Here is a 20,196-nt window from a genome sequence, read left to right on the forward strand (position 1 = left end):
GTCACTGCGTTCATAATTATTGTTTTATTATCTATCAAAATCCTCACAGGTGATTATGCAACTTTCAGCCCATGTTTGCATCTTAATTACAAACTATCAGAAACATCATTTCTATCAATCTTGAGTTGATTCATCTTTTTCCAACAAATTTTCTTGTTTGTGAAGGCTCAGCAGCTTAGAGAGATTCTCTCTCTCATGCCCTTTTTTCACAGATGTACTTGTACGACAGGTTACAATCTGCGTCGTTCCACAGCTTGCGTTTGCGTATTGAAGAAGCGTGGAGCTGCCCGCAGTCCTCTCCATTTATCCTGTAGTCCCAGTTGTCAGGCTGACCATCATCCCAGAACCTGAGCACACACAGAGGAAGGAGGAAAAAACAAATTATGTTACCTGTAGTGATGACTTCCCAATCACTTGGTTTGTGCTTTTTGCAATCATTATAGCTTCACACTTTTCTTACGTTGGGGTTGAATTGAAGTCAGTCCCGTCCACCCAGCTCCAGTGGCCCTCATGTTCTCGCTCCACAAGTCCAATCCAATAGTTATACTTGATGTCAACAATTTTTGAAATGTAGTCCTAGAAATAAAATAAAATAGCAACAGTTTATTTTTAAGAAATATTATGCTCTGTATGTGTGTTCCTTATCAGCACCCTATGTACAATCATAGCCAGTGGACAGCTCTACTGGAGACCAGCTGGTGCAAACTTAAACTTCACCAGTTCTTCCACGTTGTTCAGAACCACCAGGTGTGCCCCGTGTGCTCGGCACTGCTCCTCCGCTTTGCTCCAGGTCACAGCGGTGGTAGACAGCAGGTAGCAGCTGGTGTGGAAAGACACCCATCCTTCCCCACACGTTCCTGGTTTGATGAAGGTTAAGACAGGTCAAACATGCTGAGTGAGAAAAAAACCCTGAACAATGATTTTATTGTATTCAGTATTTAAGTATTCAGTGTTCACCTCTAACTGGGACAAGTTTCTGTAAAAGGACATCCTGCACATGTGTTCCACCTTCAGCTTTGGAAGCTACAAAAAAAAAGTCAATTTTATGGCTGCATCATTATATCAAGTAATATAATTAACATGTGATTATATATTACCTGAACTGGACGATGAAGTCGGTATTCTATGGCTGATTCTCTCAAGGTGAAGTTTGACTTCAGTGACTTCCTTGTTTAACTGGGAGACTTTGAAAAAAGAAAAATGTTATATAATAAGATAAATCATGTGAAAACTATTAATTGAGGCAGCTTTACCAGAGAGTGGTGTGTTTGAAGTCTTACATTTTATCCCAGTTACCATCAGCAGAATTAAGAGCAGCAGCACCAGGACGCCATAGAGAGCAGAAACAACTACCCTCCTCATGCCTATAAATAAGGCCAGATGTTTCTTTTCATAGTTTAAGGTGACATTTGAAATGATTAAATCAAAATCAAATTACTTGTATATATTATTTATTATATATATTATTATTATTATTTTACCTCCTTGTATAGTCATTTTCGGCTCTCCACGCAGAGAGCTGTTAGTCTCAAACTGGTGATACTGAGACTCCATCACTGAAAGAGATCAGATTTGTGTGTAAAAGGGATCTTCAGACTCTTTAATGCGGTTAGTAAAAACTGATATTGTTTCTGGCTGCAATAGCAACTTAAAAAAAATCTTAAAGTACAGTCATTACAGTCATTTTCAGATCTCAATGTCCAATGGCAAATAATAGGTCAGCAAAATCTCTTTTGTTTGTTCTCAGGCCAAATATGTTAACTATTAACAACTTACTAAATAAAAATGACTTCTGCCATGATTAACTGTGTAATACACAATAAATTCAGCTAATTTCACTAAATGCTTTGCTAAATTTAAATTAATAATATATTCATTGATTTATTCAGTGCATAGTAGTTTGTAGGTGTTGTACTGTAGGTGTTTCATGCACAAATGAAACACCTACATGATTTATAATAAGTTTATCTACACAGTTAAGGAATGCATAATGAATATAATAATTACAAAACCATTTCAGGTACAAATATACTTTGCCAATAAAGTGAACGTTTATCACTTACCTTCATCAAGCAGAATATCTGTATCTCTCTGGTTGGACTCTGACCATGAGAACACAGAAAGTCCTCCCCTTTAAAGAGAAACGCTTCTGAATTTCAATTGCTGGAAATGGGTTTTTTTTGTGTCTACAATTACTCGGTTTTTTATCAAACATTATCCACTGTTCCATAAGCAGAAATAGGTAAGAGTTTGTCCCATTCCCTATAATGTAAAACACTAGTAATCACTGATCTAAAGCTCTAAGAATCTAGATAATTGCAAAATTACCTAAACAAAACCACACAAATGAATTTCCTTTTCTTTTTATTGCCATTGTATGTTTGAATTACCTGTTTGTATGTCTGTGAGTAACAGGCATCTTAGAACAGTGGTTCCCAACTTATTTTGTTTGCAACCCCATAACACAAAGCAAGAAAAGCCTGAAAAACATAATTTTGTTTAACAAATGATTCATGTACCTTAACTCCAGTACACACCTTGTTTCCTGCTGATTATTACTTGGAATACCATGATTGCTTTAGTGACACAACTCAATGACTTTCCATCAGTGCCTGTCAGTATTATTGGACTATCAGCGTCTTCAGTCATCACTATTCTCAAATGGGCAAAACAACTGGAAAACAAATAAACTGAACTATAAGTCAGTCATACTGTCATCTCTAACCTTTACAAAACTGTCTTTCATTACAAGGCACACACTTTACACACTTTTGTTCTGCTGCTACAAATGCAACAACTGTTTTTAAGCTTCTGCAAACAACAATATGCCCACCACCAAATGTAATTCTGTCGTGTGCAAATTTGATATTTATTTTTTATTGCTACCTTCTATGTCTTGTCACTTTATTTGTGACTATTTTTGTCCCAATAACTTTGTAGTTACTATTAATGTTCATGTAGTATTTAATACCCTTTATTTTAATTTTTTTCATGCTTCACATAGTAGATGTTCATATTGTATATGTTTTTTTTTTTTAAAGTTTTTAAAAACCAGCAGGTAACTGAGGTCTTCTGACCAGGGCTTACTGGTTGTCCTTCACTCTCGACTGAAAACAAAAGGTGATCGTGCGTTTGAAGTTGTGGCTCTGACACTGTGGAACACTCTTTCTATACATGTATGATTTTGGTCTCTCTTGATGCCTTTAAAAAGTAGCTGAGGACTCATCTATTCAAACTGGCCTTTGTCACACCTTGTGCTGTCTAGTGTCTGTAATTCTGTGTTTTTTAAGGTCTTTTTTGCTTATTTTTTATTTTTTTTTGTTTATTTGTTTGTTTTTACTGTTTTATGGTCTTATTTTTTAACTATTTTACTCTTGTGAAGCAGGTGTCAAAGGTGTCAAACTAAATAAACTTTACTACTTACTAAAAGTTACTTATCCATGCATCTGTTCTTGTCTTTCTTTCTTCTCTTCATTGCGTTGTAGTGTTGGTTTATATTTCTCCACATTGTGTCCATCACATCAAACATCAAATTTGAGTTTTCTGAGTCTCTCTCTGCTGTTCACACTCTCGCCGCTGGGTGACGCGGTAGAGCTATTTGTGCGTCACTTTCACGTGACCTCTCTATACATATTCCTTCCGGTCTCTGCAGTCGTCAGTAGAAAGGAAAATGGCCGCTCTCGGACGCTTCACTCAGATGTTGCTGAGGTCTCCTTTGACCCAGACCCGGCGTCAACTCTCTGCTGCTGCTGCCGGCCACGGCGAACAAGCAGGTAAATATGGCATCACATTATGACCCGCATGTTGTGTTTAATGTAAATTTCTTCTACGACTGCGTGTTTAGTTTTGAGAGTGACCTTGCAGAGTTAGCATTAGCAGTAGCTTAACATCCTTGAGCGGGCACCATGCTCAAAACATCCGCTTCCTAACCTTAAGATACCGTCACTTCAGTCCGTAAGTTAACTCAGAAAGTCTGTATTTCAGCTTATTGCAGTTTGGTATTTACGTGGCTTGAATGTGGAGCAGCGACATGACACTGAAGTTAGCTTCTGATTCGCAGCGTCCAGTTCAGGGTTAAGGGGAAAGTCAGGGAAACAAATAATGATATTTAGCGGCTGATTCTCCGTTGTTTCACTACTTACATTTATGAAAAAGTGTCGTAGTAAAAGCCTTAAAACTGTTTAAACTCACTCATTTGTTGATCCTTTCATTTTGCACATGAAAACTGAAAGAAGGGCGATTTCAATGATATTTTTCAATCTAGACCACATTAGACCAGGCCTCGATCATAAACTACTAGCTATATTTAAAATGAAGTCATATTTTAAGAAACATGTCTCCAAGTTATCTGATTCCAGCGTCTTAAATGTGAACATTTTCTGCTTTCTTCAGTCCTCAGTAACAGAAGACTAAATATTTTTGGGTTGTGAACTGTCGGTCGGGACATGACAAGTCATTTGAGGACGTCATCTCGGGCTCTGATCAACATTCTTCACTATTTGCGATCACTGTTCCGCGAAGCCCAAGATGCAGCTTAAATGTCCTGTTTTGTCCACAACCCAAAGATTTACTGTCATAGAAGACTAAAGAAACCAGAAAATTTTCACATTCAAGAACCTGGAACCGGAAACTTTGGTCTTCAATAAATTACTACAAAACCTTAATCGATTATCAGAATAGTTGGTGATTAATTTTCTGTCACCCGACTAATCGTTGCAGCTCTATTAACAGTTATACTACCTAAAATCTTGCCTAATGTCAGCAGGAGGGATGCATGTTCTAAACAACATAAAGAAACGTCATCTTCTCATGTCCCATTTTATGTTCCCCTCTTTATTCTCGGCAAACCTTGTGTCCTTGAATTCGTAATTGTTTTGTTATATGAATCATAATTTCTTTGTTCTCCAGCCAGGACATGGAAGATTCTCACTTTTGTGGTCGCCTTTCCTGGTGTTGGTGTGTGCATGTTGAACATGTACCTGAAAGAGCAGCAGCATAGCCACGAACAGCCAGAGTTCGTCCCTTACTCTCACCTCCGCATCCGCAGCAAGGTCTGACTTAATTCACATTCCAGTCTTAAGTATTTTGATCATTATTTTTACTTAATCGTGTGTTTTCTTATTGTGTGTTCTTGCAGCGTTTCCCTTGGGGAGATGGCAACAAAAGCCTTTTCCACAACCCACATTTGAATGCCCTTCCTGATGGCTATGAGGGCCATGACGAGTAAACCCTCCCTCCAGACCTCATAACTGGAACAGGGACCAGTCCTCCATCTGCATTTCTTACTGGACCACACTCTCATTCACAGTTTACCCTTTTCATTTTTCCTTTACCTCTGTGCTCTCATCATTGAGCACCTGAACCAATAGTTTCTTTGCTCTGGACCACTAAACAGAATGTCCGCTTAAACTGAACTGTCATAAATAAAATAACTATTATTATTACCTCAGTTCATTTTTATTTCTTCTGTGTGTCCATGTGTAAATGTAGTGTTCCAGGTTTTTAATTTCTAATTATTGTTTAAAGGAATAGGTTGGCTTACTGAAACACTCTCATGGCTTACTGGGGCACTTGAAAATAGATCTTAACCATTGTTAAAGTTATTAGTAACACTGGTGCCGGGTCAAATGTCACCTATGAAGCAGGCCTGTGCACTAGTGTGCACATTAATGAATTCTAAAGCACATGCATACCTTTTAATTTTACCAGAATTTTATGCATTTATTAGATGATGTGCAACAGAAAAATGACCAGAACACATGATTCCCACCCAACACTGAAACAAGAGGGGTCAACCTAAAGATGAGGTGGCATGCTTAGAAATAAAACCAGTTTTAAAAAAGACAATACAACAAGTGAAGATGAAGCAATCTATAATAAGCATATCTCTCACATGCAAATCAAAATCAGTGTTCTTTAACTCACACATGTATAAAAGAAATATACATACCCCACTGGGGGGGGGTATTTCTCTGTTTTGTCGTGCATCCTGTAAGACATTCTTTCATAAGCAACAACTTTTCCTAACTCAGTCACCCAGTCCTTTAAAGGATGCTGTCCAGGTGTCTCCCAGTTCCTAAGAAGGATTTGCTGTCTGATCATTATAGCCATCTGAGTCTAGTCCTTTTATATAAAGTTTTGGACAGAATACAAACTGCACATTTATGGTTTTAACAATATAACAGTGAATCTTCATCCAGAATTGATGGATTTTGGGGCATATCTACAATGTATGTACCAGCATACCTTCATTTCCCCTAAATTTCCAGCAGGATCCAGAATGTTTTAAACCAAATCTATGTAACCTACTCGGGGTCCAGTAGAGATGATGTAACATTTTAAACTGTACAAGCCTTACCCTTAAATATCTTGACTTAATTCAGGAGTTGCTACAAATTTAATCCCATTCCCAAATCATCATGGATCCCAAATAAGTTCCTGCGTTGTCTTGGCTTGTTTTTTTTTCCCCCCATCTGTTACTGTGGGACAAATTACACCATATCATTTCTTACTAAATGGAGTATAGCAATGTTACACAGTACAATTAATTCTAAGCATATCTCCACCTAACACATTTACATGTTATGTGTAACATTTCTTCCCTCCTTTTAGAATCTTTTTTTTCCCAGAAAGAAAAGAAAAAAAGACAAATCACACACACACCCCTCCTAAAAATAGTTTTAAATGAAACCGAAGACACTTTGTCTTCACAGCAGACATTTTGACATGTCACAGTAGGAAAAGCACATGTGTAAATAATAAAATGAACTATGGCTGAAATACAAATACAACATGAAGTGAACTCGGTTATATCTCTAACTGTTATAAAAATGGCACATTCTCCACAGGGGAAGAAAAAAAAACAAATTAAAACCAGTGTCTGTCAATATTTCTCTTGTATCATTACATCCCAGACCTTTACATGTTGAAAACACTACAAATACTATACCCTGTCCATGGAGAATACTCCAGCGTTGGCTGCCAGCGTACCTGCCCCATCATAACCTCAAATATTTTCTCAATGGCTCAAGTGGCCATTACAAAAGGGAGATACACCATCATGAATGTGTAACAAAAGAAATCTTTATTACAGAATGAAACCAAATGTCATCAATGAAACCAAATTAAATCAGTATAAAGTGCCAACTGAACCAAATTACAGAATGTGCTAAGTAATTAAAGTGTGAAGTGTGGACGTCAGTGGTCTCAGTAGGATGTGTAAATGCTGAATGGTGTGTGTGTATATGTGTATGGGTGTTGGAAAGAAGAAACTAACTAAGGCAGCATATCAAAACCATAACAGAACAGGTGCCTGAAGGGAGAAGTAGCAGTGGCTTAAGTAGGAACACCAGGCCAGATGTTCAGGGTTACTCCAATCATTCACCTGCAGGGTGAGGAGAGACACAGGTTAGTAACAGATCGAAATCCCAGATTACCCAGGGGACATCACAGGTGCAGTTTATTGAACTGCTTGACTGTAGGTAACCATATTAAAAATCCTTAGGTTTAACCTTATGTGGTAGGTTGCCAGTGAAAGAACTATAGAACTGTTGATATTTTGGTACCTTTTCAGTTGTTGCTTTATAGTTGTGTCCTAATCTGTCATTATAATATAATTTTAGTCATTTAGTTATTGAATTAAATTACCATGGAGAACAATGCTCTAAATTGGACTCACACGTGACCTGCTCTTTGTGGCAGACTCCACCTCCTTGTTGTGAACGCGCTTTAAGCCGAATTAGAAAATCCAGGGTTAACAAAGCTCGCTGATATGCAGCTTCATCTGACACTTATCCTTTCCTCATTTGCGTCGCTTCAGACCGTCTCTGATAAGGTGAAGCGTGCCGGAAAGACCTGCCGCATCGATTAAGCTCGAGTTTATCGCGTTTCACGATCGTGGATCCCGATTAGATCACTAAATCTAGCATTGAAACATCTCGGATAACTGCGCGCGCCCGCTCTGCCGTAAAGGGAGAGTAGTCGCACACCGAAACCAGGATCACAGTCCATGAACACAGAGAGAGGTGAGGAGACCTGGTACCAGAGCTCTCAGATTAATCCATTAAACAAATCAATAGTTTTGACTCATCATTTTACATTTGCAGTGCCTTTATTTATTTATCTATTTATTTATTTGTGTTTTATAGACTTCCAGACGATGAAAAAACACGAGAGGGCGCATTTTTTCAGCTCTAAAGAGCAGGGGCTCATTTTGAAGTTGTATGAAGAGGAAAAAGAGGTTTTGACGGCCAAATCCAACACTACAAGTGCCTCTAAACTGAGGGAAGAAGCCTGGCAGAGAATTGCTGATAAAATAAATGCGTAAGAGCATGAATTCACTCAAGAGTGGATCATTTAACTTGATTCATAACAATAATTCAGCTCCTAAAATTGGGCTTTACAATAATGACATAGTACCGCAGCAGTGGGAGAACTGCAATAGTAAAAAATGCTCCATTACAAACAAAAGTCCTGTATTTTAAATCTTACTTAGGTAAAAGTACAGAAATATTATTAACTAAATTTACCATTAAAAGTATTGTAAATAATCCTCTGTGACTGATGCATGAAAGTAATTTAATATATTACATTATTAATACTGGTGCTTAAATGTGAAAGAAGCACTTTTACTGTTGTTGTTTTACTTATGGTTCCCAACATAGGGGTCGGGCTCCTCCAAAGGGTCACAAGATAAATCTGAGGGGTCGTGAGATGAGTAATGGGAGAGGAAAGAAGAAAAAGCAAAGTTCTGCTACACAAATCTGTTTTCATCTCTAATCATTGATTTTTTTGGTGAATCATTGGATCATTTGAACATTTACTGAAATGAAACCATGTGAGAAGTTTGGAGAGAAATGTCTCTTTGGTGGAGCTGTTAACACCTCGTAGATATCTGAAAAATGACAAGGAGCCACAACTAGACACTGATTTTATAGAGGAGCTCACAGGTAAACATGATAAAAATGTTGGAAACTACTGGTTTAATACTTAACAATGTGTTGTATTATATGAAAACTAACTAGAAAACTATCTACAGTTTATATTTCACTCTAAAACGTAATGCAGTAGTAGCATAAAATGGAAATACTTACCTAAAAATTGGACTTAACTACAGAACTTGAGTAATGTACTTAGTTACAATCCACCATCACAATACTGACATATAAAATTGTATTTTTTCATTCTCAGGGTATCTGACAGCGGCTACAAAAGAACTTGGCAGCAAGTGAAAGTCAAACATAAAAACATAGTGCAAACAGGTATCCTTGTTATTGCAAGTCAACATTTCCAACACTGTGTACTTTCCAGGGGAGTATTTTAACTCTCAAATCTATCCTTATACAGCAAAAAGAAGAAGGGCTGGCATGATAAAAGATGGTGGGGGTTCAGCAACGCCGTCGCTGACCTCTGCAGAGGAGGATGTGCTGCAGCACAAAGACAACACGCTGAGGGTGGAGGTCATCCCTGGGGGAGCCTGTATTGAGCCCCTGACTGGATCTGACAGCTCTTTTATCAGTGGTAGGTGTTCTTTATCGCTTCTGTAAAAACATCTGGGATTTCTCAGGACCTGATTCAAATCTGGCCTCCACCTCTGCAGTGTCAGGCCACCCTGTCCTCCTCCTGCCTGTAACTAAGACTGAACCTGAGAGCTTGAGCAGTGATGAGACCGACGTCAGTGACACTAATTTAGAAGGGGTAAGCGCTTCTAAACGTGCATCTTTTAAGGCGTTTGTTTTTGAACACTTAACATATGGAAGTTTTTTTTTTTTTTGCAGGATGTGCACGGTAGTAACTTCCAGGAGAGGGCCAACTCAGGATGTGCTACAGCTGTTGGCAGAAGTGCAGAGGTGAGGTTCAGGTGTCAGAACTGGGTGGCAGTAATGACGAGGGGTCAGAACAGTGTAAACACAGATATTGTTTTTTTTTTACAGAGGCAGACAGATGATGTAAAGGCCCTTTACTGCTGCTACCTCAAAAAGGAGATTGAGAACCGCGATCAAGAGATGGCATACAGAGCACTTAAAATGAGGAAGTTGGAAAAAGAAATATTACTACTCGATAAGCAGCTGATGTGACTGATGTGTTTTTATTTTACTGTCGTATTATGTTAAAACAATATTTGATTTATTTAAGGTTAGACCATTGTAATAAATTCCTCAATTCACATGATGTGTTGTATAACTTCTATGTTTCTGACAAATCTGCCATTAGGTTCCAGTTTGCAACAACATGTGACCCTTTCCTCATGTAGCAGTATTGCACCGCGCAACTCTAAACATGCAACAGTATACAAGTCATCTAGTGCAATCCTCAGACTGTGTCAGTTGCCCAAAGGTTATTTCAATCCCAGCATTGTCTCGGCCAGAGTTGTCCCTAAGCCAGCTCGAGGCCCAGTGAGGTTCACTGTGGAGGGTTATGAAGACAGGCTTGTAAGTGGAGCCCCTACGGATCCACTGCATGCCCCAGGAGGATTCCAATCATCACATGAATTATACAGTACAATTGTCAACTATAAGATCACTGATACACACTGGTTGTCTTGGCTCTGTACTCCAGCACACTGGATTTGAAATGAAAGAGCGAAACAATGAATTGCTTTAATTTGATGGCGCTTGGATCCACAGGAGGGTTGTGCAGTCTGGTCTTCAGCAAGTGAAACACATGCTTAGTTGGATTTAGGTCAGGTGACTAACTTGACTGGTCAAGACTACTGTTGTGATCGCTTCCCTGTAAAGCTTGTGATGGAGTGTGGAGTCACAAGTAGTCTTAAGTAAAAACATAACTGGTTTCCAGCAGCAGCAGCATAGATTCTGCTTTATTTCCACTGTATTATTTGCATTAGACTTGAAAATGTTTTTTTTACACTGTGGAAGGTCTTTCTCTTATTGAAATACCAGAGGAAAACCTCACTGGTCAATATTGATTTTTAAATGTATTGATTTAATGACCAAGTTTATTTCTTTTTCTACAGTCACACTCTGTCACCCTGTTTCTGTCATCTTTTTACAGACGGGTGAAAAGATTTTTTTTTTAAAGGCTCTGTTTGGTTTTACATCACACCATCACATCATACCTGTCTGATTTTGAAAACTATTCTTTTGCATATTCTGCGTATTTTTTTTGCATATTATTTCTGCATTAGGTTTCTCTTGCTTCTAATTGTTTATTTTAATATATTTATGAATTAGTTTTTTGTTAATTTGATGTTTTTTCTTTGAATTTTTTAAAAATTCATTTATTTATTTATTGTTTTGTATGCACTGGCTACAGCACAGAATAGTTTGTGAAATATAAATTGAGATGATGAATCTTAATCCACAAGGTCTTTAATGGGGACATCCAGTTCACAACACCAAACTACTACTACTACTACTAAAAAACGTCATATAAAAATGAAATATAAAAAGCCCCATATGGCACTGACTTGAATTGTTTTGCTCTGTTACATATAAATTGTTATTTCTGGTAAAATTAGGATATTGGGAGAAAAAAAGTCTGGGGCTCATTCGATAAAGACAGATGTGTTGAGAAATCCTGAACATGAACTGAACCCCACAGTGTCCAGATTCTTCAGTGGCAGGAGCAGCATGCAGGTTGCAGTCAGTCTGGACATCCTGCAGCAACACAGTGTGGTCGGCTCTCATGCACGGATGTTTGGAGGAAAATTCAAAATGGCGGAAGGGTTATCGACATTACTGGGAGCAAAGAGCCCGCTATCTTTCCCTCCGACGATCACGAGTCGATCTAGGATATAGTCTTGAATCCTGACTTAAGAGTCCACCTCTGCAGACCTGTGTCCTGAGCAGCTGATTGCAGTTTGTATGGTCGAGCTTTAATCCGGTCATTGGCTGACAGAGCTGTGCGCGTGCACGGTGAACTTCTGAAGACGTCCTCAATCGAGCATTGAAAATAGGATTAATCATGGCTTCAAAGGGGAATTTACAGCAAAGCGTTATATGTTTACGTCTGATGTCAGTTAATAGCTCCATATATATTCAGTGTAAGCACGTGACATTCCCTGAATTTAACATGGATGTCCGTGTTTCTCTTTCTTTATAAATCAGTCAAATATAAGTCAAATATAATTTAACTCAAGCAAAAACATTACAAACAGAAGTCAAGCAGCTGAGGTTATTTTCTTACATCTGTTTATTTAGTTGTAGCCTGTACACAGTTGTATCAGTAAAATGAAGGCTGTAGACCCATTACCCCGATGTTCAGGTGACTAATGATAACAAATAAAGGTCAGAGCCAATTCCCCTTTAGGAGACACATCAGCTTCATCACATTCAGAAGTTACATTTATCTTTATTACCTGAATTCATTCATATGAATCTAATCCATGTTCTGATGGTGTAATTGTTCCATTGAAACATCTGCAACATCTGATAGTATGAGGAGGTATCTCTCATGTCTCATACAGGCTTTTTGAAGTAATATCAAATTATTCTGGTTATTTGGTTGTTGTCATGTTCCTCTTGCAGATGAATGTTCATTTCCATGTGATGGTGTCTGTCTGTCTACCTCCAGAAAAATAATCTATCCATGAGCTGAAGTATCTGTGGTGAAATACACATTATATACAGTTTCACCCTCTTTTGGCTGTAAAGGATCTGTGCCAGGTTAAACTGGAGAGGTTAATGAAACCTCCAGACGGACCAAATGGTTCACATTATTGCAGGAAATATGAGGAAATGATCAAGCAACATGCACATTAAACTTGTCTTAATTTGAAACCAGGTTACAGGTCAGTCACATTTCTATTAAAGGCCACGTTTAGGATGAGGTGAACATTAAATTGAACTGTGTGCTCCTTGAATGCTGCAGAGTTTACTCCAAGATGAGCTGACTGGGTTTAACTGATTGAGACAGGCCTCATTAAAAAAGGTTGACCTGAAGGGCAGAGTGTCTGAAACAACAGCAATGACCTTCTGTGTGACACAAACAAGCCAAACACTCATTTAAGTCAGACATGTGAATGAAACTGTATTTAACCTTCTGCTGTGAATGTGATTATTCACACTAGTTATACTATAAGTGTGAAGATAGCAGTGAATTATAGGATACTCCAACTTTCCCTTTCTTTCATGGATGAAAACATTATAGTGCACTGGTCCTTAATTATGGTCTTTTTTTTAAAGCCACTTTGCTATTATGTGGAAACTAAGTAATTACATTTACTCAAGTTTGTAGACTACTCTGGTACATTTTAAAGGTATTTTTACTTCACTTGAGTATTTCCACACTGCACTTTTACTCCACTATCTGACAGCTATACTTGGTAGATCAAGATTTTATGTACAAAGTATAATCATATTATAAAATATGATCCATTGCCCCAGAACATAACACGGTACTGCATAAGTAATAATGAAAGCAGGATCAGATTTATTTGCCAAGTAGCAAATACAATGAATTCAATGTGATCCAGATGTCAACAGAAAAAGCAATAGACATGAACATGAAACATTAAACACAAACACAAACATAACTGTAAGAAAAGCACAGTAATTTACATCTCTGTGTAGTGGGGTGACCTATGTGCTGGCATACTGACATGATAGAAACTACGTGTGTGCAAAAGAGAAGAATATAAATAGAAGTATAAATACCAATATAGATATGAATATAAATTTGAGTGTAAATAAACTATGTGTGTGTAAGTGTGTGTATTAACAAGATAATAACGCTGTAAATGAATGTGATTGTAACACTGCCACCACTTACACTGTAATGGACTTTTATTTATTTATTTTTTACATGGACTTGGTGCACCTTTTACTCAAGTAAAATATGTAAATACATCCTCCACCACTGCTTATTATGGCGCGTTGTTTTGTGAATGGCGCACTGGTTTGTCCCAGTACGCTTGCCGTACTTTCACATGACTGCCACTGCGTGTGACTGACCTGCATTCCTCCAGTGGCAGTAGATCTGCCAAACTGACTTATTTTAATGGCCATTGGAGTATAAACAGTGGCTGTAAACACTTGTCCCTCGCTGTCGGGCTTTGATATGTAGTAAATATTGTTTCTAGCTGCTCTAACAACAAATAGTTTGCGGTGTGAGAGGACTTCTGACATCTGACACGGACTCGTAGCTGAAACATTCACTTCTTCTTTCTGTCTGAGTGCATCCTCAGTTTGTTGGTTTGAGAGTAACTTACATGGGTACGAGATAACTGATGACTGGAGAACATCTGGCTTTTTCTGGGCTTCTTGTCGGCGATGGCGGAGCTTATGCCGCCAGACTCAATAAGGTAAGATTCAGTCTCTACTTCCAGTTTCATAGCTGGAACAACTTCAACCTGCAGACTGGACCAGAAAATAGTTACAGATCTGTAGTGCAGACCACTCCACCACTCTGATCTGTCTGTCTTCTGCTAAACCCTCTAAGCTGAAATGATTCCTATTATTGTTGTTGTTGTTGTTGCTGTTGTAAACCAAACCTGATTTTTTTTTTGCATGAAACCTGACATGCACATTATAGTAGATGTGCTGCCAGTCACAGTTTGCAGGCTTCAGAGTCCACCCTGACTGCAGATGTTGCTGTTTCATCTGGTACATCAAATGTACTGGAGCATCACAACAGCAACTTTGAATGAACTGATGTCATAAAACAACATCTGCCTAATGTAATTAGCCTGCAGGCTGCATTTACAGAAACCAAACACATCACTCTGAAGCCTGTGAAAATTCTGTTTCCTTTTTAGCCATGACATGACAAATTCAGACATCTCTTTGTCTATTTATTTGGCAGGTGTAGATATTTTTTCCTATATGATGGATCCAAGGTCAAAGGAGAGGGTGACCCTACAAGAGAGGGAATCTGCTACTTCTATCCTGAAGAGGTTTGACTCCCACAAACTGTTGCCTAATATTGGGGCACTTTGGTGGTTTATATTTTCAGCCACAGGTTTTAGTTCTGTAGCTGTAAATCATTTCTGCATGTCTTCCTTGCAGACCCCTGTAGATCGGCAGGAACTGCTCTGTGGCCAGCTTGCTGGCGTGGGCCGCTGCGTCTCTGAGCTTTCCTCCTCTCCTGTGCGCATACTGAGGCTGCGCCGCAACAAGTTCGCCATCCGCATGAGAGATGACTTCTTTTGGGTGAGTGAGCTCACAGGTGGTCCAGCTGCAACTTTACAAGCTGACTTTGTTTTGTCCTGAATATGAGTCTTTGATAGTTATTTTTTTCTTTTACTCCCAGGCTCTGGGCTGTCCAGTGGAAGTCCCCACCGTCAGTGTCTGTGAGCTCCTGGATCAGCTCATAAACCTCTTTTGTTTCTACAATGGCTCCGTCCGCCAGAGCTACCAGGTGCAGTCTTCAGCTGTCAAAGTTCTCCCAGAATACTCTTGTAGTTCAAAAGTCTGACTTGTCCCACAGAGATAAAGAGTCTATGTTCCAAGGATGACTTGCATCCGCATCAAGTCAAAGATAAGAGTCACAGACCAACATAATTACAGCAGTTTATTTGAACAAAATCACAATAAAAGAGAATCAAGGCTTTATTTATTATCAAACCAGCAGGCACTTCGGTTTAGTTTTATATGATTTTTGGCAGAGGATCAATGAACTCAGATGTATTTTCTGAACATTGCATGCAGCTTTGATGCCAGAAAGTGATTATCTGTCTCTGCATATTTTCATTTGAACTTTTTTCACCCTTTAGCTTAACAGTCAGGAAACTCTGGCTGCTCGATGGGCGCTGTACCTCTCACACCTGCAAGCAGGGTCCTCAGAGCTTCATCACATCTTCAGCTGCTTGAGGACCATTGACTCAACTAATGTACGTATGAAATGTTGTCTGCAACTGACCAGCATTGCTGCAGCAGATAGATATCTAGAGACAGGATATAATTATGTCACAATATCCTGTGTCATTGTGCAAGTGTGCAGCTACAAATACCAAGACACATATTTCTCTGTGTTTATTATACTTGAAGAATAGGATCTCATGTGCAACCAACGTAATGCCAGTAAATCCAGGAAATGTTACCTATTACCAAACTAAACTATTTGCAGTTTTAATTACACTGTTAATGCTTTCTTCCTTACATTTAAAGCACATTTAGTCAAATCCCACGTTTGGCACAATTCTCCAGCATTTGCAAAGCACATTCTGAGATGGGCCAAGTCATATGACACAATAGATGACATAACTTCAAAAACATCATTTGTCCACATGCACAAATGTGTCATGTTGTACTGATAAAGGTATTATCTTATGACTTGTATATTTTTCACTTCTCAGTTTATGTCCTTTGAGTCGGTTATAAGTTGAATTTTTTTCCTCAGGTTGACCCACTTCTGCTGCTTAAAGCTGCCCTCATTCTTCAGGCCTGCCAACGCTGCCCTCTAGTGTTAGCAGGCTGTATTCTCTTCAGAGGAAGGTGAGCTGACATTCTGACACTGTCCACCTCTCAGATAAATAAAAGGTTCTTAAACCAAACTTTTCTCTCTTTCCTCCACAGAGTTGTGAGCACGCAGATGTCCCCAGATCTCACGATGAAGGTCATGGTTCATGAGAGTGAAACACACAACAAGGTGTGACATGAGATTTAGACCAAATCTTTTCTCACCAAGGGCTTCCAAACAGATGGACATTTATATAGATGTGCATAACACATTTAAAATATCAATCAAGAGCCTGACCACTTGTCATTCTGCTACATTATCTTTCACTAATTAATTTTACTAAATAATGACTAATAAAAGTGAATGACTTTGAAAGTGACTTTAGTAACAAGTGATTTACATTGTTTCCTACAGACATTTTCATAAAGGCACATTACAGAAATATTATCTGGAACTCTTGCTGCAGTCCTTAAAGGAATAATTTGACATTTTGGGATATATGCATATTCACTTCCTTGCTAAAAGTTACATGAGAATAAGATGCCACTTTCATGCTTGTACGCTAAATATGAAGCTGAAGCCAGCAGCTGGTTAGCTTATCTTAGCACAAAGACCTGAATAAGGGGAAACAGCTAACTTGGGTATGTCCAAAAGTATCAAAATTCACCTATCAACACCTCTATAGCTCTCTAATTAACATATCTCATTTGCTTAGTGTAAAAACAGCAATGTACCTTAATAGCTAGCTGTTTCCCCCTTTTAGCAGTATTTATCCCAAGCTAAGCTCACCGGCTGCTGGCTCCAGCTACACATTTATAGTACAGTCATGTGAGTGGTATGAATCTTTTCATCTAACTCTCAGCAAGAAAGCAAATAAGCATATTTCCCCAAATGTTTAACTTTTTTTTAAACAAAAAACGTGTTAAGCAACTGTTTCGATTTTGGTTTAGGCCCAGAGGCCCAATGGACCAAGCACCTCCAGCTCATTCGGTGGTGCCGTCAGCTCCACCACCGTGTTCTTGACCATATCTGAACTTCAGTACCTGCAGTCCGCTCCTGTCGACAGAGAATTAGGGTACTGTAACTCCTTAATGAGATTCAGTTTACAGAAAGTATTTGAGTTACACAAGCTCCTTAATTCAGAACGTTTGTTTAACATTTCCACATAATTCTTAAACATTTTCCATCCTCCAGGTCCTATTCTACTCCAAACAAAGACACTCCCCCAAAGAAGACCCGCTTGTCAAGAACATTATCTGACACACCCTCCACTGAGTCTGAGCCATCTGATCCAGGTTCTTCCCAGTCTCCCCAGAAGGTGTCCTTCAGCCCTCACTTGTCATCGTCAGACAACTCAGTGATCAGCCCAGCTCTATCACAGAGCACCGCTGATCCATTCCAACCCACATCGCACCTCGAGCCTCCTCTCTCAAATGGAAAACACTCCCATGAAGCAGAGGAGGAGGCTCTGGACGAGTCATATTATCACAGTTTTCACAGCAATGGTGATGGAGGCGGCCAGATACATGACGAAGGAGACAGCTCTGTGCTCAAAGAAAACTCCCATCTCAATGGAGCAGATGGAGACGCAGCTCGTGGGACAGTATTTGACTTCCAAGGGACGGAGTCTGGGAATGACAATAAGGTTTTGGAGGAGGCCAGCGGACGTGACAGCGGGAGTGCAGAAGACCATCAGGCTAAGATGGGAGATCTCCCTCCTGTCCCTGGTGCTTCTGACGAGGCAGACGAGACCCCGCTGGTCCCCATGACACTGTACCTGCACCGAGTTAAAGGCTTGGTACTGGCCCTGCTGGTGGAGCCTCACTTCTTGAGTGACACAGCTTCCATGGAAGAAGTGGTGAGAAACAACTGATTACTCTAATCCTTCATCACATTATTACGTTGAAAGTTTGTGAACACAAAGCAGCATCTCAGTTCTGTTAACAAATGGAATGATACAGTTTATTTCAATTTGAATCCAAAAAAGCCTTTAGAGAAAGTGCAAAACAAGCATCAAACACGGCGTTGTTCTAAGTCAGTTCTCCCAGTTTATAAGTACATGAGTGCACTAATTTGCCTTTTAATGCAAATATATGGTTTGTCAGCCAGTCAGCTCTGCTTTTATGGTTTGTATTTAGTATCACAGTTGCCTGGCGTCGCTGAATGGACTGGAGGCCCATCTGAGGACCATCTCTCCAGGGGCCCCAGCTACTCCAGGACCCTACATCTTTGCCCATTTTGATTGCATTCAGAGCACGCTGACATGTGAGGCCCCCACAATACTCTCACATTCAATTCCCTCTTTCACTCTTCTTGTATCTGTCTTTACTTGCTCTGCATCTTTTTTTTTAATGAAATTCCAGTTTCCCAGTTTTCACTTTTCCTGCTAGAGTTAGTATAAGCTCTCTACTTGGGGTATGAGAGGGAGGGTGGGGGTGTCGGTAGTTTATGTTTGTCTTTGCATGAGCTAACGGCTAATTAGTAAGACTGTGATCAGCATTCCTTTGTGCAGTAGGCATACCTGTCCAGGTTAATGTGGTGCAGGTACTGCAGCCTCTTGTTATTGTGTGTCTCTGTAGCCAACCTGTCTGGTCGACCAGGGGGAGCCCCGGAGCATCCTTTTGTGAGAGCCATATCACTTCTTCACTCGCATTTCTGTAACACTGAAACTCTGCAGGAGGCTATTATCAGGTCAGTACAGCAGTGATGTGCTGGTGGTGGTTGGGGGTTTCTTGCCTTTCATGGCTCCTTAAGTAGAAGTCGGGGGTTGGGGATGGATCTGTCAGTTCATCAACATCTATCATCACATCCCAAACAAATGTTCTTCCTCTACTTGTGCAGATCACACGCCAACCTTCACATCTACCGGAAAACAAAACCTTTCTTTTGTTGCCTCTTTATTATGTTGCTCTTTTTCTGTTGCATGTCATCATTTTGTTTACTTGAAATGTAAATGTGCCTGACATTTTCACCGCAGGAGTGCCGGCGTTGCTATCTATGGAACCCGCAGCGTGGCCCAGGAGACTTACTTCCTGCAGCACGGGGGATCACTGAGGAACTCGGGCATCCCTAACCACCAGGACAGCGCTTTCTCCTTACCCAGCAAGGCTCGACACAGACTGATGAAACACGGGGTTAACCTGCTCTGACACGATGGCGAGGAGACGCCCGCTCTCAGTGTCCGTAAGAGGGGAAGTATTTTGTTAAGAATCTGAAGAACTGTCCTGAGAGTAACCTTAAAATCAACAGAGAAGATTTGAGAATATGATTTAAGGCTTCCTCTGTCTTGTAGCTGCAGATGTTAACAGCTACCTATCATTATGGCAATCAAACTCACAGCAGAACTTTTTATTCTTATTGTTCTATTTGTATTATAACTATGAATTTGCTATGACAATAATATTAAAGTTGTTTTGTTAAAGATGACAGTTTTCCCACAGTAATAAGCTTCTGTTCACACACTGAACACATTTTGCAACTTTTTTTGCAACACAGTGAATGTAGTAATTGCTGTTGTATTTAATATTTAATCCTTCAGATTCATGCTTCTCATTACTGCAAAACTGTACGGTTTTATTACACATCTTCTAAAAAAATTACAATAAATGCTTTTATTAAAATTACTTTGTTTTTTTTTAAATCAGCTCTTAGGTTAAAAAGTGTTATTTAACTACTCTTCTATTCCTTTTTCCTTAAAAGTGTAATTTTAAAAAAAAGAATGTATTGTAATGTTACTGAGTAGGGGACCACTGTGATAGACTGTAGTGCATCATTAGTGGAAATTAAATGAATACGTGATCCTTTCAGTGTTGAGTCTTATGTGAGCTACTTTTGTAAATG

At 39.3% G+C, this 20,196-nt stretch overlaps 4 protein-coding genes and 1 long non-coding RNA gene across 7 annotated transcripts; 3 read left to right on the forward strand and 2 right to left on the reverse strand.

Moving 5' to 3' along the window:
• Positions 1 to 22: 22 nt before the first annotated feature.
• asgrl1 (asialoglycoprotein receptor-like 1) lies at positions 23 to 4,902 on the reverse strand. 3 transcript variants are annotated; one of them, XM_044365630.1, is made up of 10 exons: positions 3,425 to 3,486; positions 2,538 to 2,674; positions 2,064 to 2,131; positions 1,482 to 1,556; positions 1,281 to 1,364; positions 1,098 to 1,184; positions 958 to 1,023; positions 718 to 857; positions 461 to 576; positions 25 to 347 (listed from the first exon to the last, which is right to left on the reverse strand). In XM_044365630.1, the coding sequence occupies exons 4-10, from the start codon at positions 1,552 to 1,554 to the stop codon at positions 194 to 196; spliced, it is 720 nt and encodes a 239-aa protein (XP_044221565.1). In that variant the 5' UTR covers positions 1,555 to 1,556; positions 2,064 to 2,131; positions 2,538 to 2,674; positions 3,425 to 3,486; the 3' UTR covers positions 25 to 193. The 3 variants fall into 3 exon arrangements, with proteins under 3 accessions (XP_044221555.1, XP_044221565.1, XP_044221574.1); XM_044365620.1 differs by lacking the exons at positions 2,538 to 2,674; positions 3,425 to 3,486 and adding an exon at positions 4,192 to 4,902 and having other exon boundaries at positions 23 to 347; XM_044365639.1 differs by lacking the exon at positions 2,538 to 2,674 and having other exon boundaries at positions 3,425 to 3,469.
• Positions 3,640 to 5,444, forward strand: LOC122992078 (cytochrome c oxidase subunit 6A, mitochondrial). Its single transcript, XM_044365652.1, has 3 exons — positions 3,640 to 3,773; positions 4,909 to 5,051; positions 5,138 to 5,444. Exons 1-3 carry the CDS (start codon positions 3,671 to 3,673, stop codon positions 5,225 to 5,227), a joined length of 336 nt encoding a protein of 111 aa, XP_044221587.1. The 5' UTR covers positions 3,640 to 3,670; the 3' UTR covers positions 5,228 to 5,444.
• A 1,617-nt stretch (positions 5,445 to 7,061) lies between these two features.
• LOC122992097 lies at positions 7,062 to 7,734 on the reverse strand. The gene is made up of 2 exons (XR_006405985.1): positions 7,648 to 7,734; positions 7,062 to 7,384 (listed from the first exon to the last, which is right to left on the reverse strand). It is a non-coding gene; the product is annotated as an uncharacterized LOC122992097 (long non-coding RNA).
• Positions 7,725 to 10,170, forward strand: si:ch211-107p11.3 (GT1 domain-containing protein). The gene is made up of 7 exons (XM_044365679.1): positions 7,725 to 8,024; positions 8,148 to 8,322; positions 9,190 to 9,260; positions 9,346 to 9,519; positions 9,599 to 9,696; positions 9,777 to 9,848; positions 9,933 to 10,170. The coding sequence occupies exons 1-7, from the start codon at positions 8,009 to 8,011 to the stop codon at positions 10,074 to 10,076; spliced, it is 750 nt and encodes a 249-aa protein (XP_044221614.1). The 5' UTR covers positions 7,725 to 8,008; the 3' UTR covers positions 10,077 to 10,170.
• A 3,691-nt stretch (positions 10,171 to 13,861) lies between these two features.
• Positions 13,862 to 20,162, forward strand: hps4 (HPS4 biogenesis of lysosomal organelles complex 3 subunit 2). The gene is made up of 12 exons (XM_044365700.1): positions 13,862 to 14,260; positions 14,761 to 14,851; positions 14,964 to 15,107; positions 15,208 to 15,315; positions 15,671 to 15,787; positions 16,297 to 16,391; positions 16,473 to 16,545; positions 17,307 to 17,431; positions 17,551 to 18,214; positions 18,495 to 18,621; positions 18,936 to 19,047; positions 19,334 to 20,162. The coding sequence occupies exons 1-12, from the start codon at positions 14,229 to 14,231 to the stop codon at positions 19,503 to 19,505; spliced, it is 1,860 nt and encodes a 619-aa protein (XP_044221635.1). The 5' UTR covers positions 13,862 to 14,228; the 3' UTR covers positions 19,506 to 20,162.
• The last annotated feature ends 34 nt before the right edge of the window (positions 20,163 to 20,196 follow it).

The sequence above is a fragment of the Thunnus albacares genome, chromosome 2, assembly GCF_914725855.1.
Source record: "Thunnus albacares chromosome 2, fThuAlb1.1, whole genome shotgun sequence".
Lineage (NCBI taxonomy): Eukaryota > Metazoa > Chordata > Actinopteri > Scombriformes > Scombridae > Thunnus > Thunnus albacares.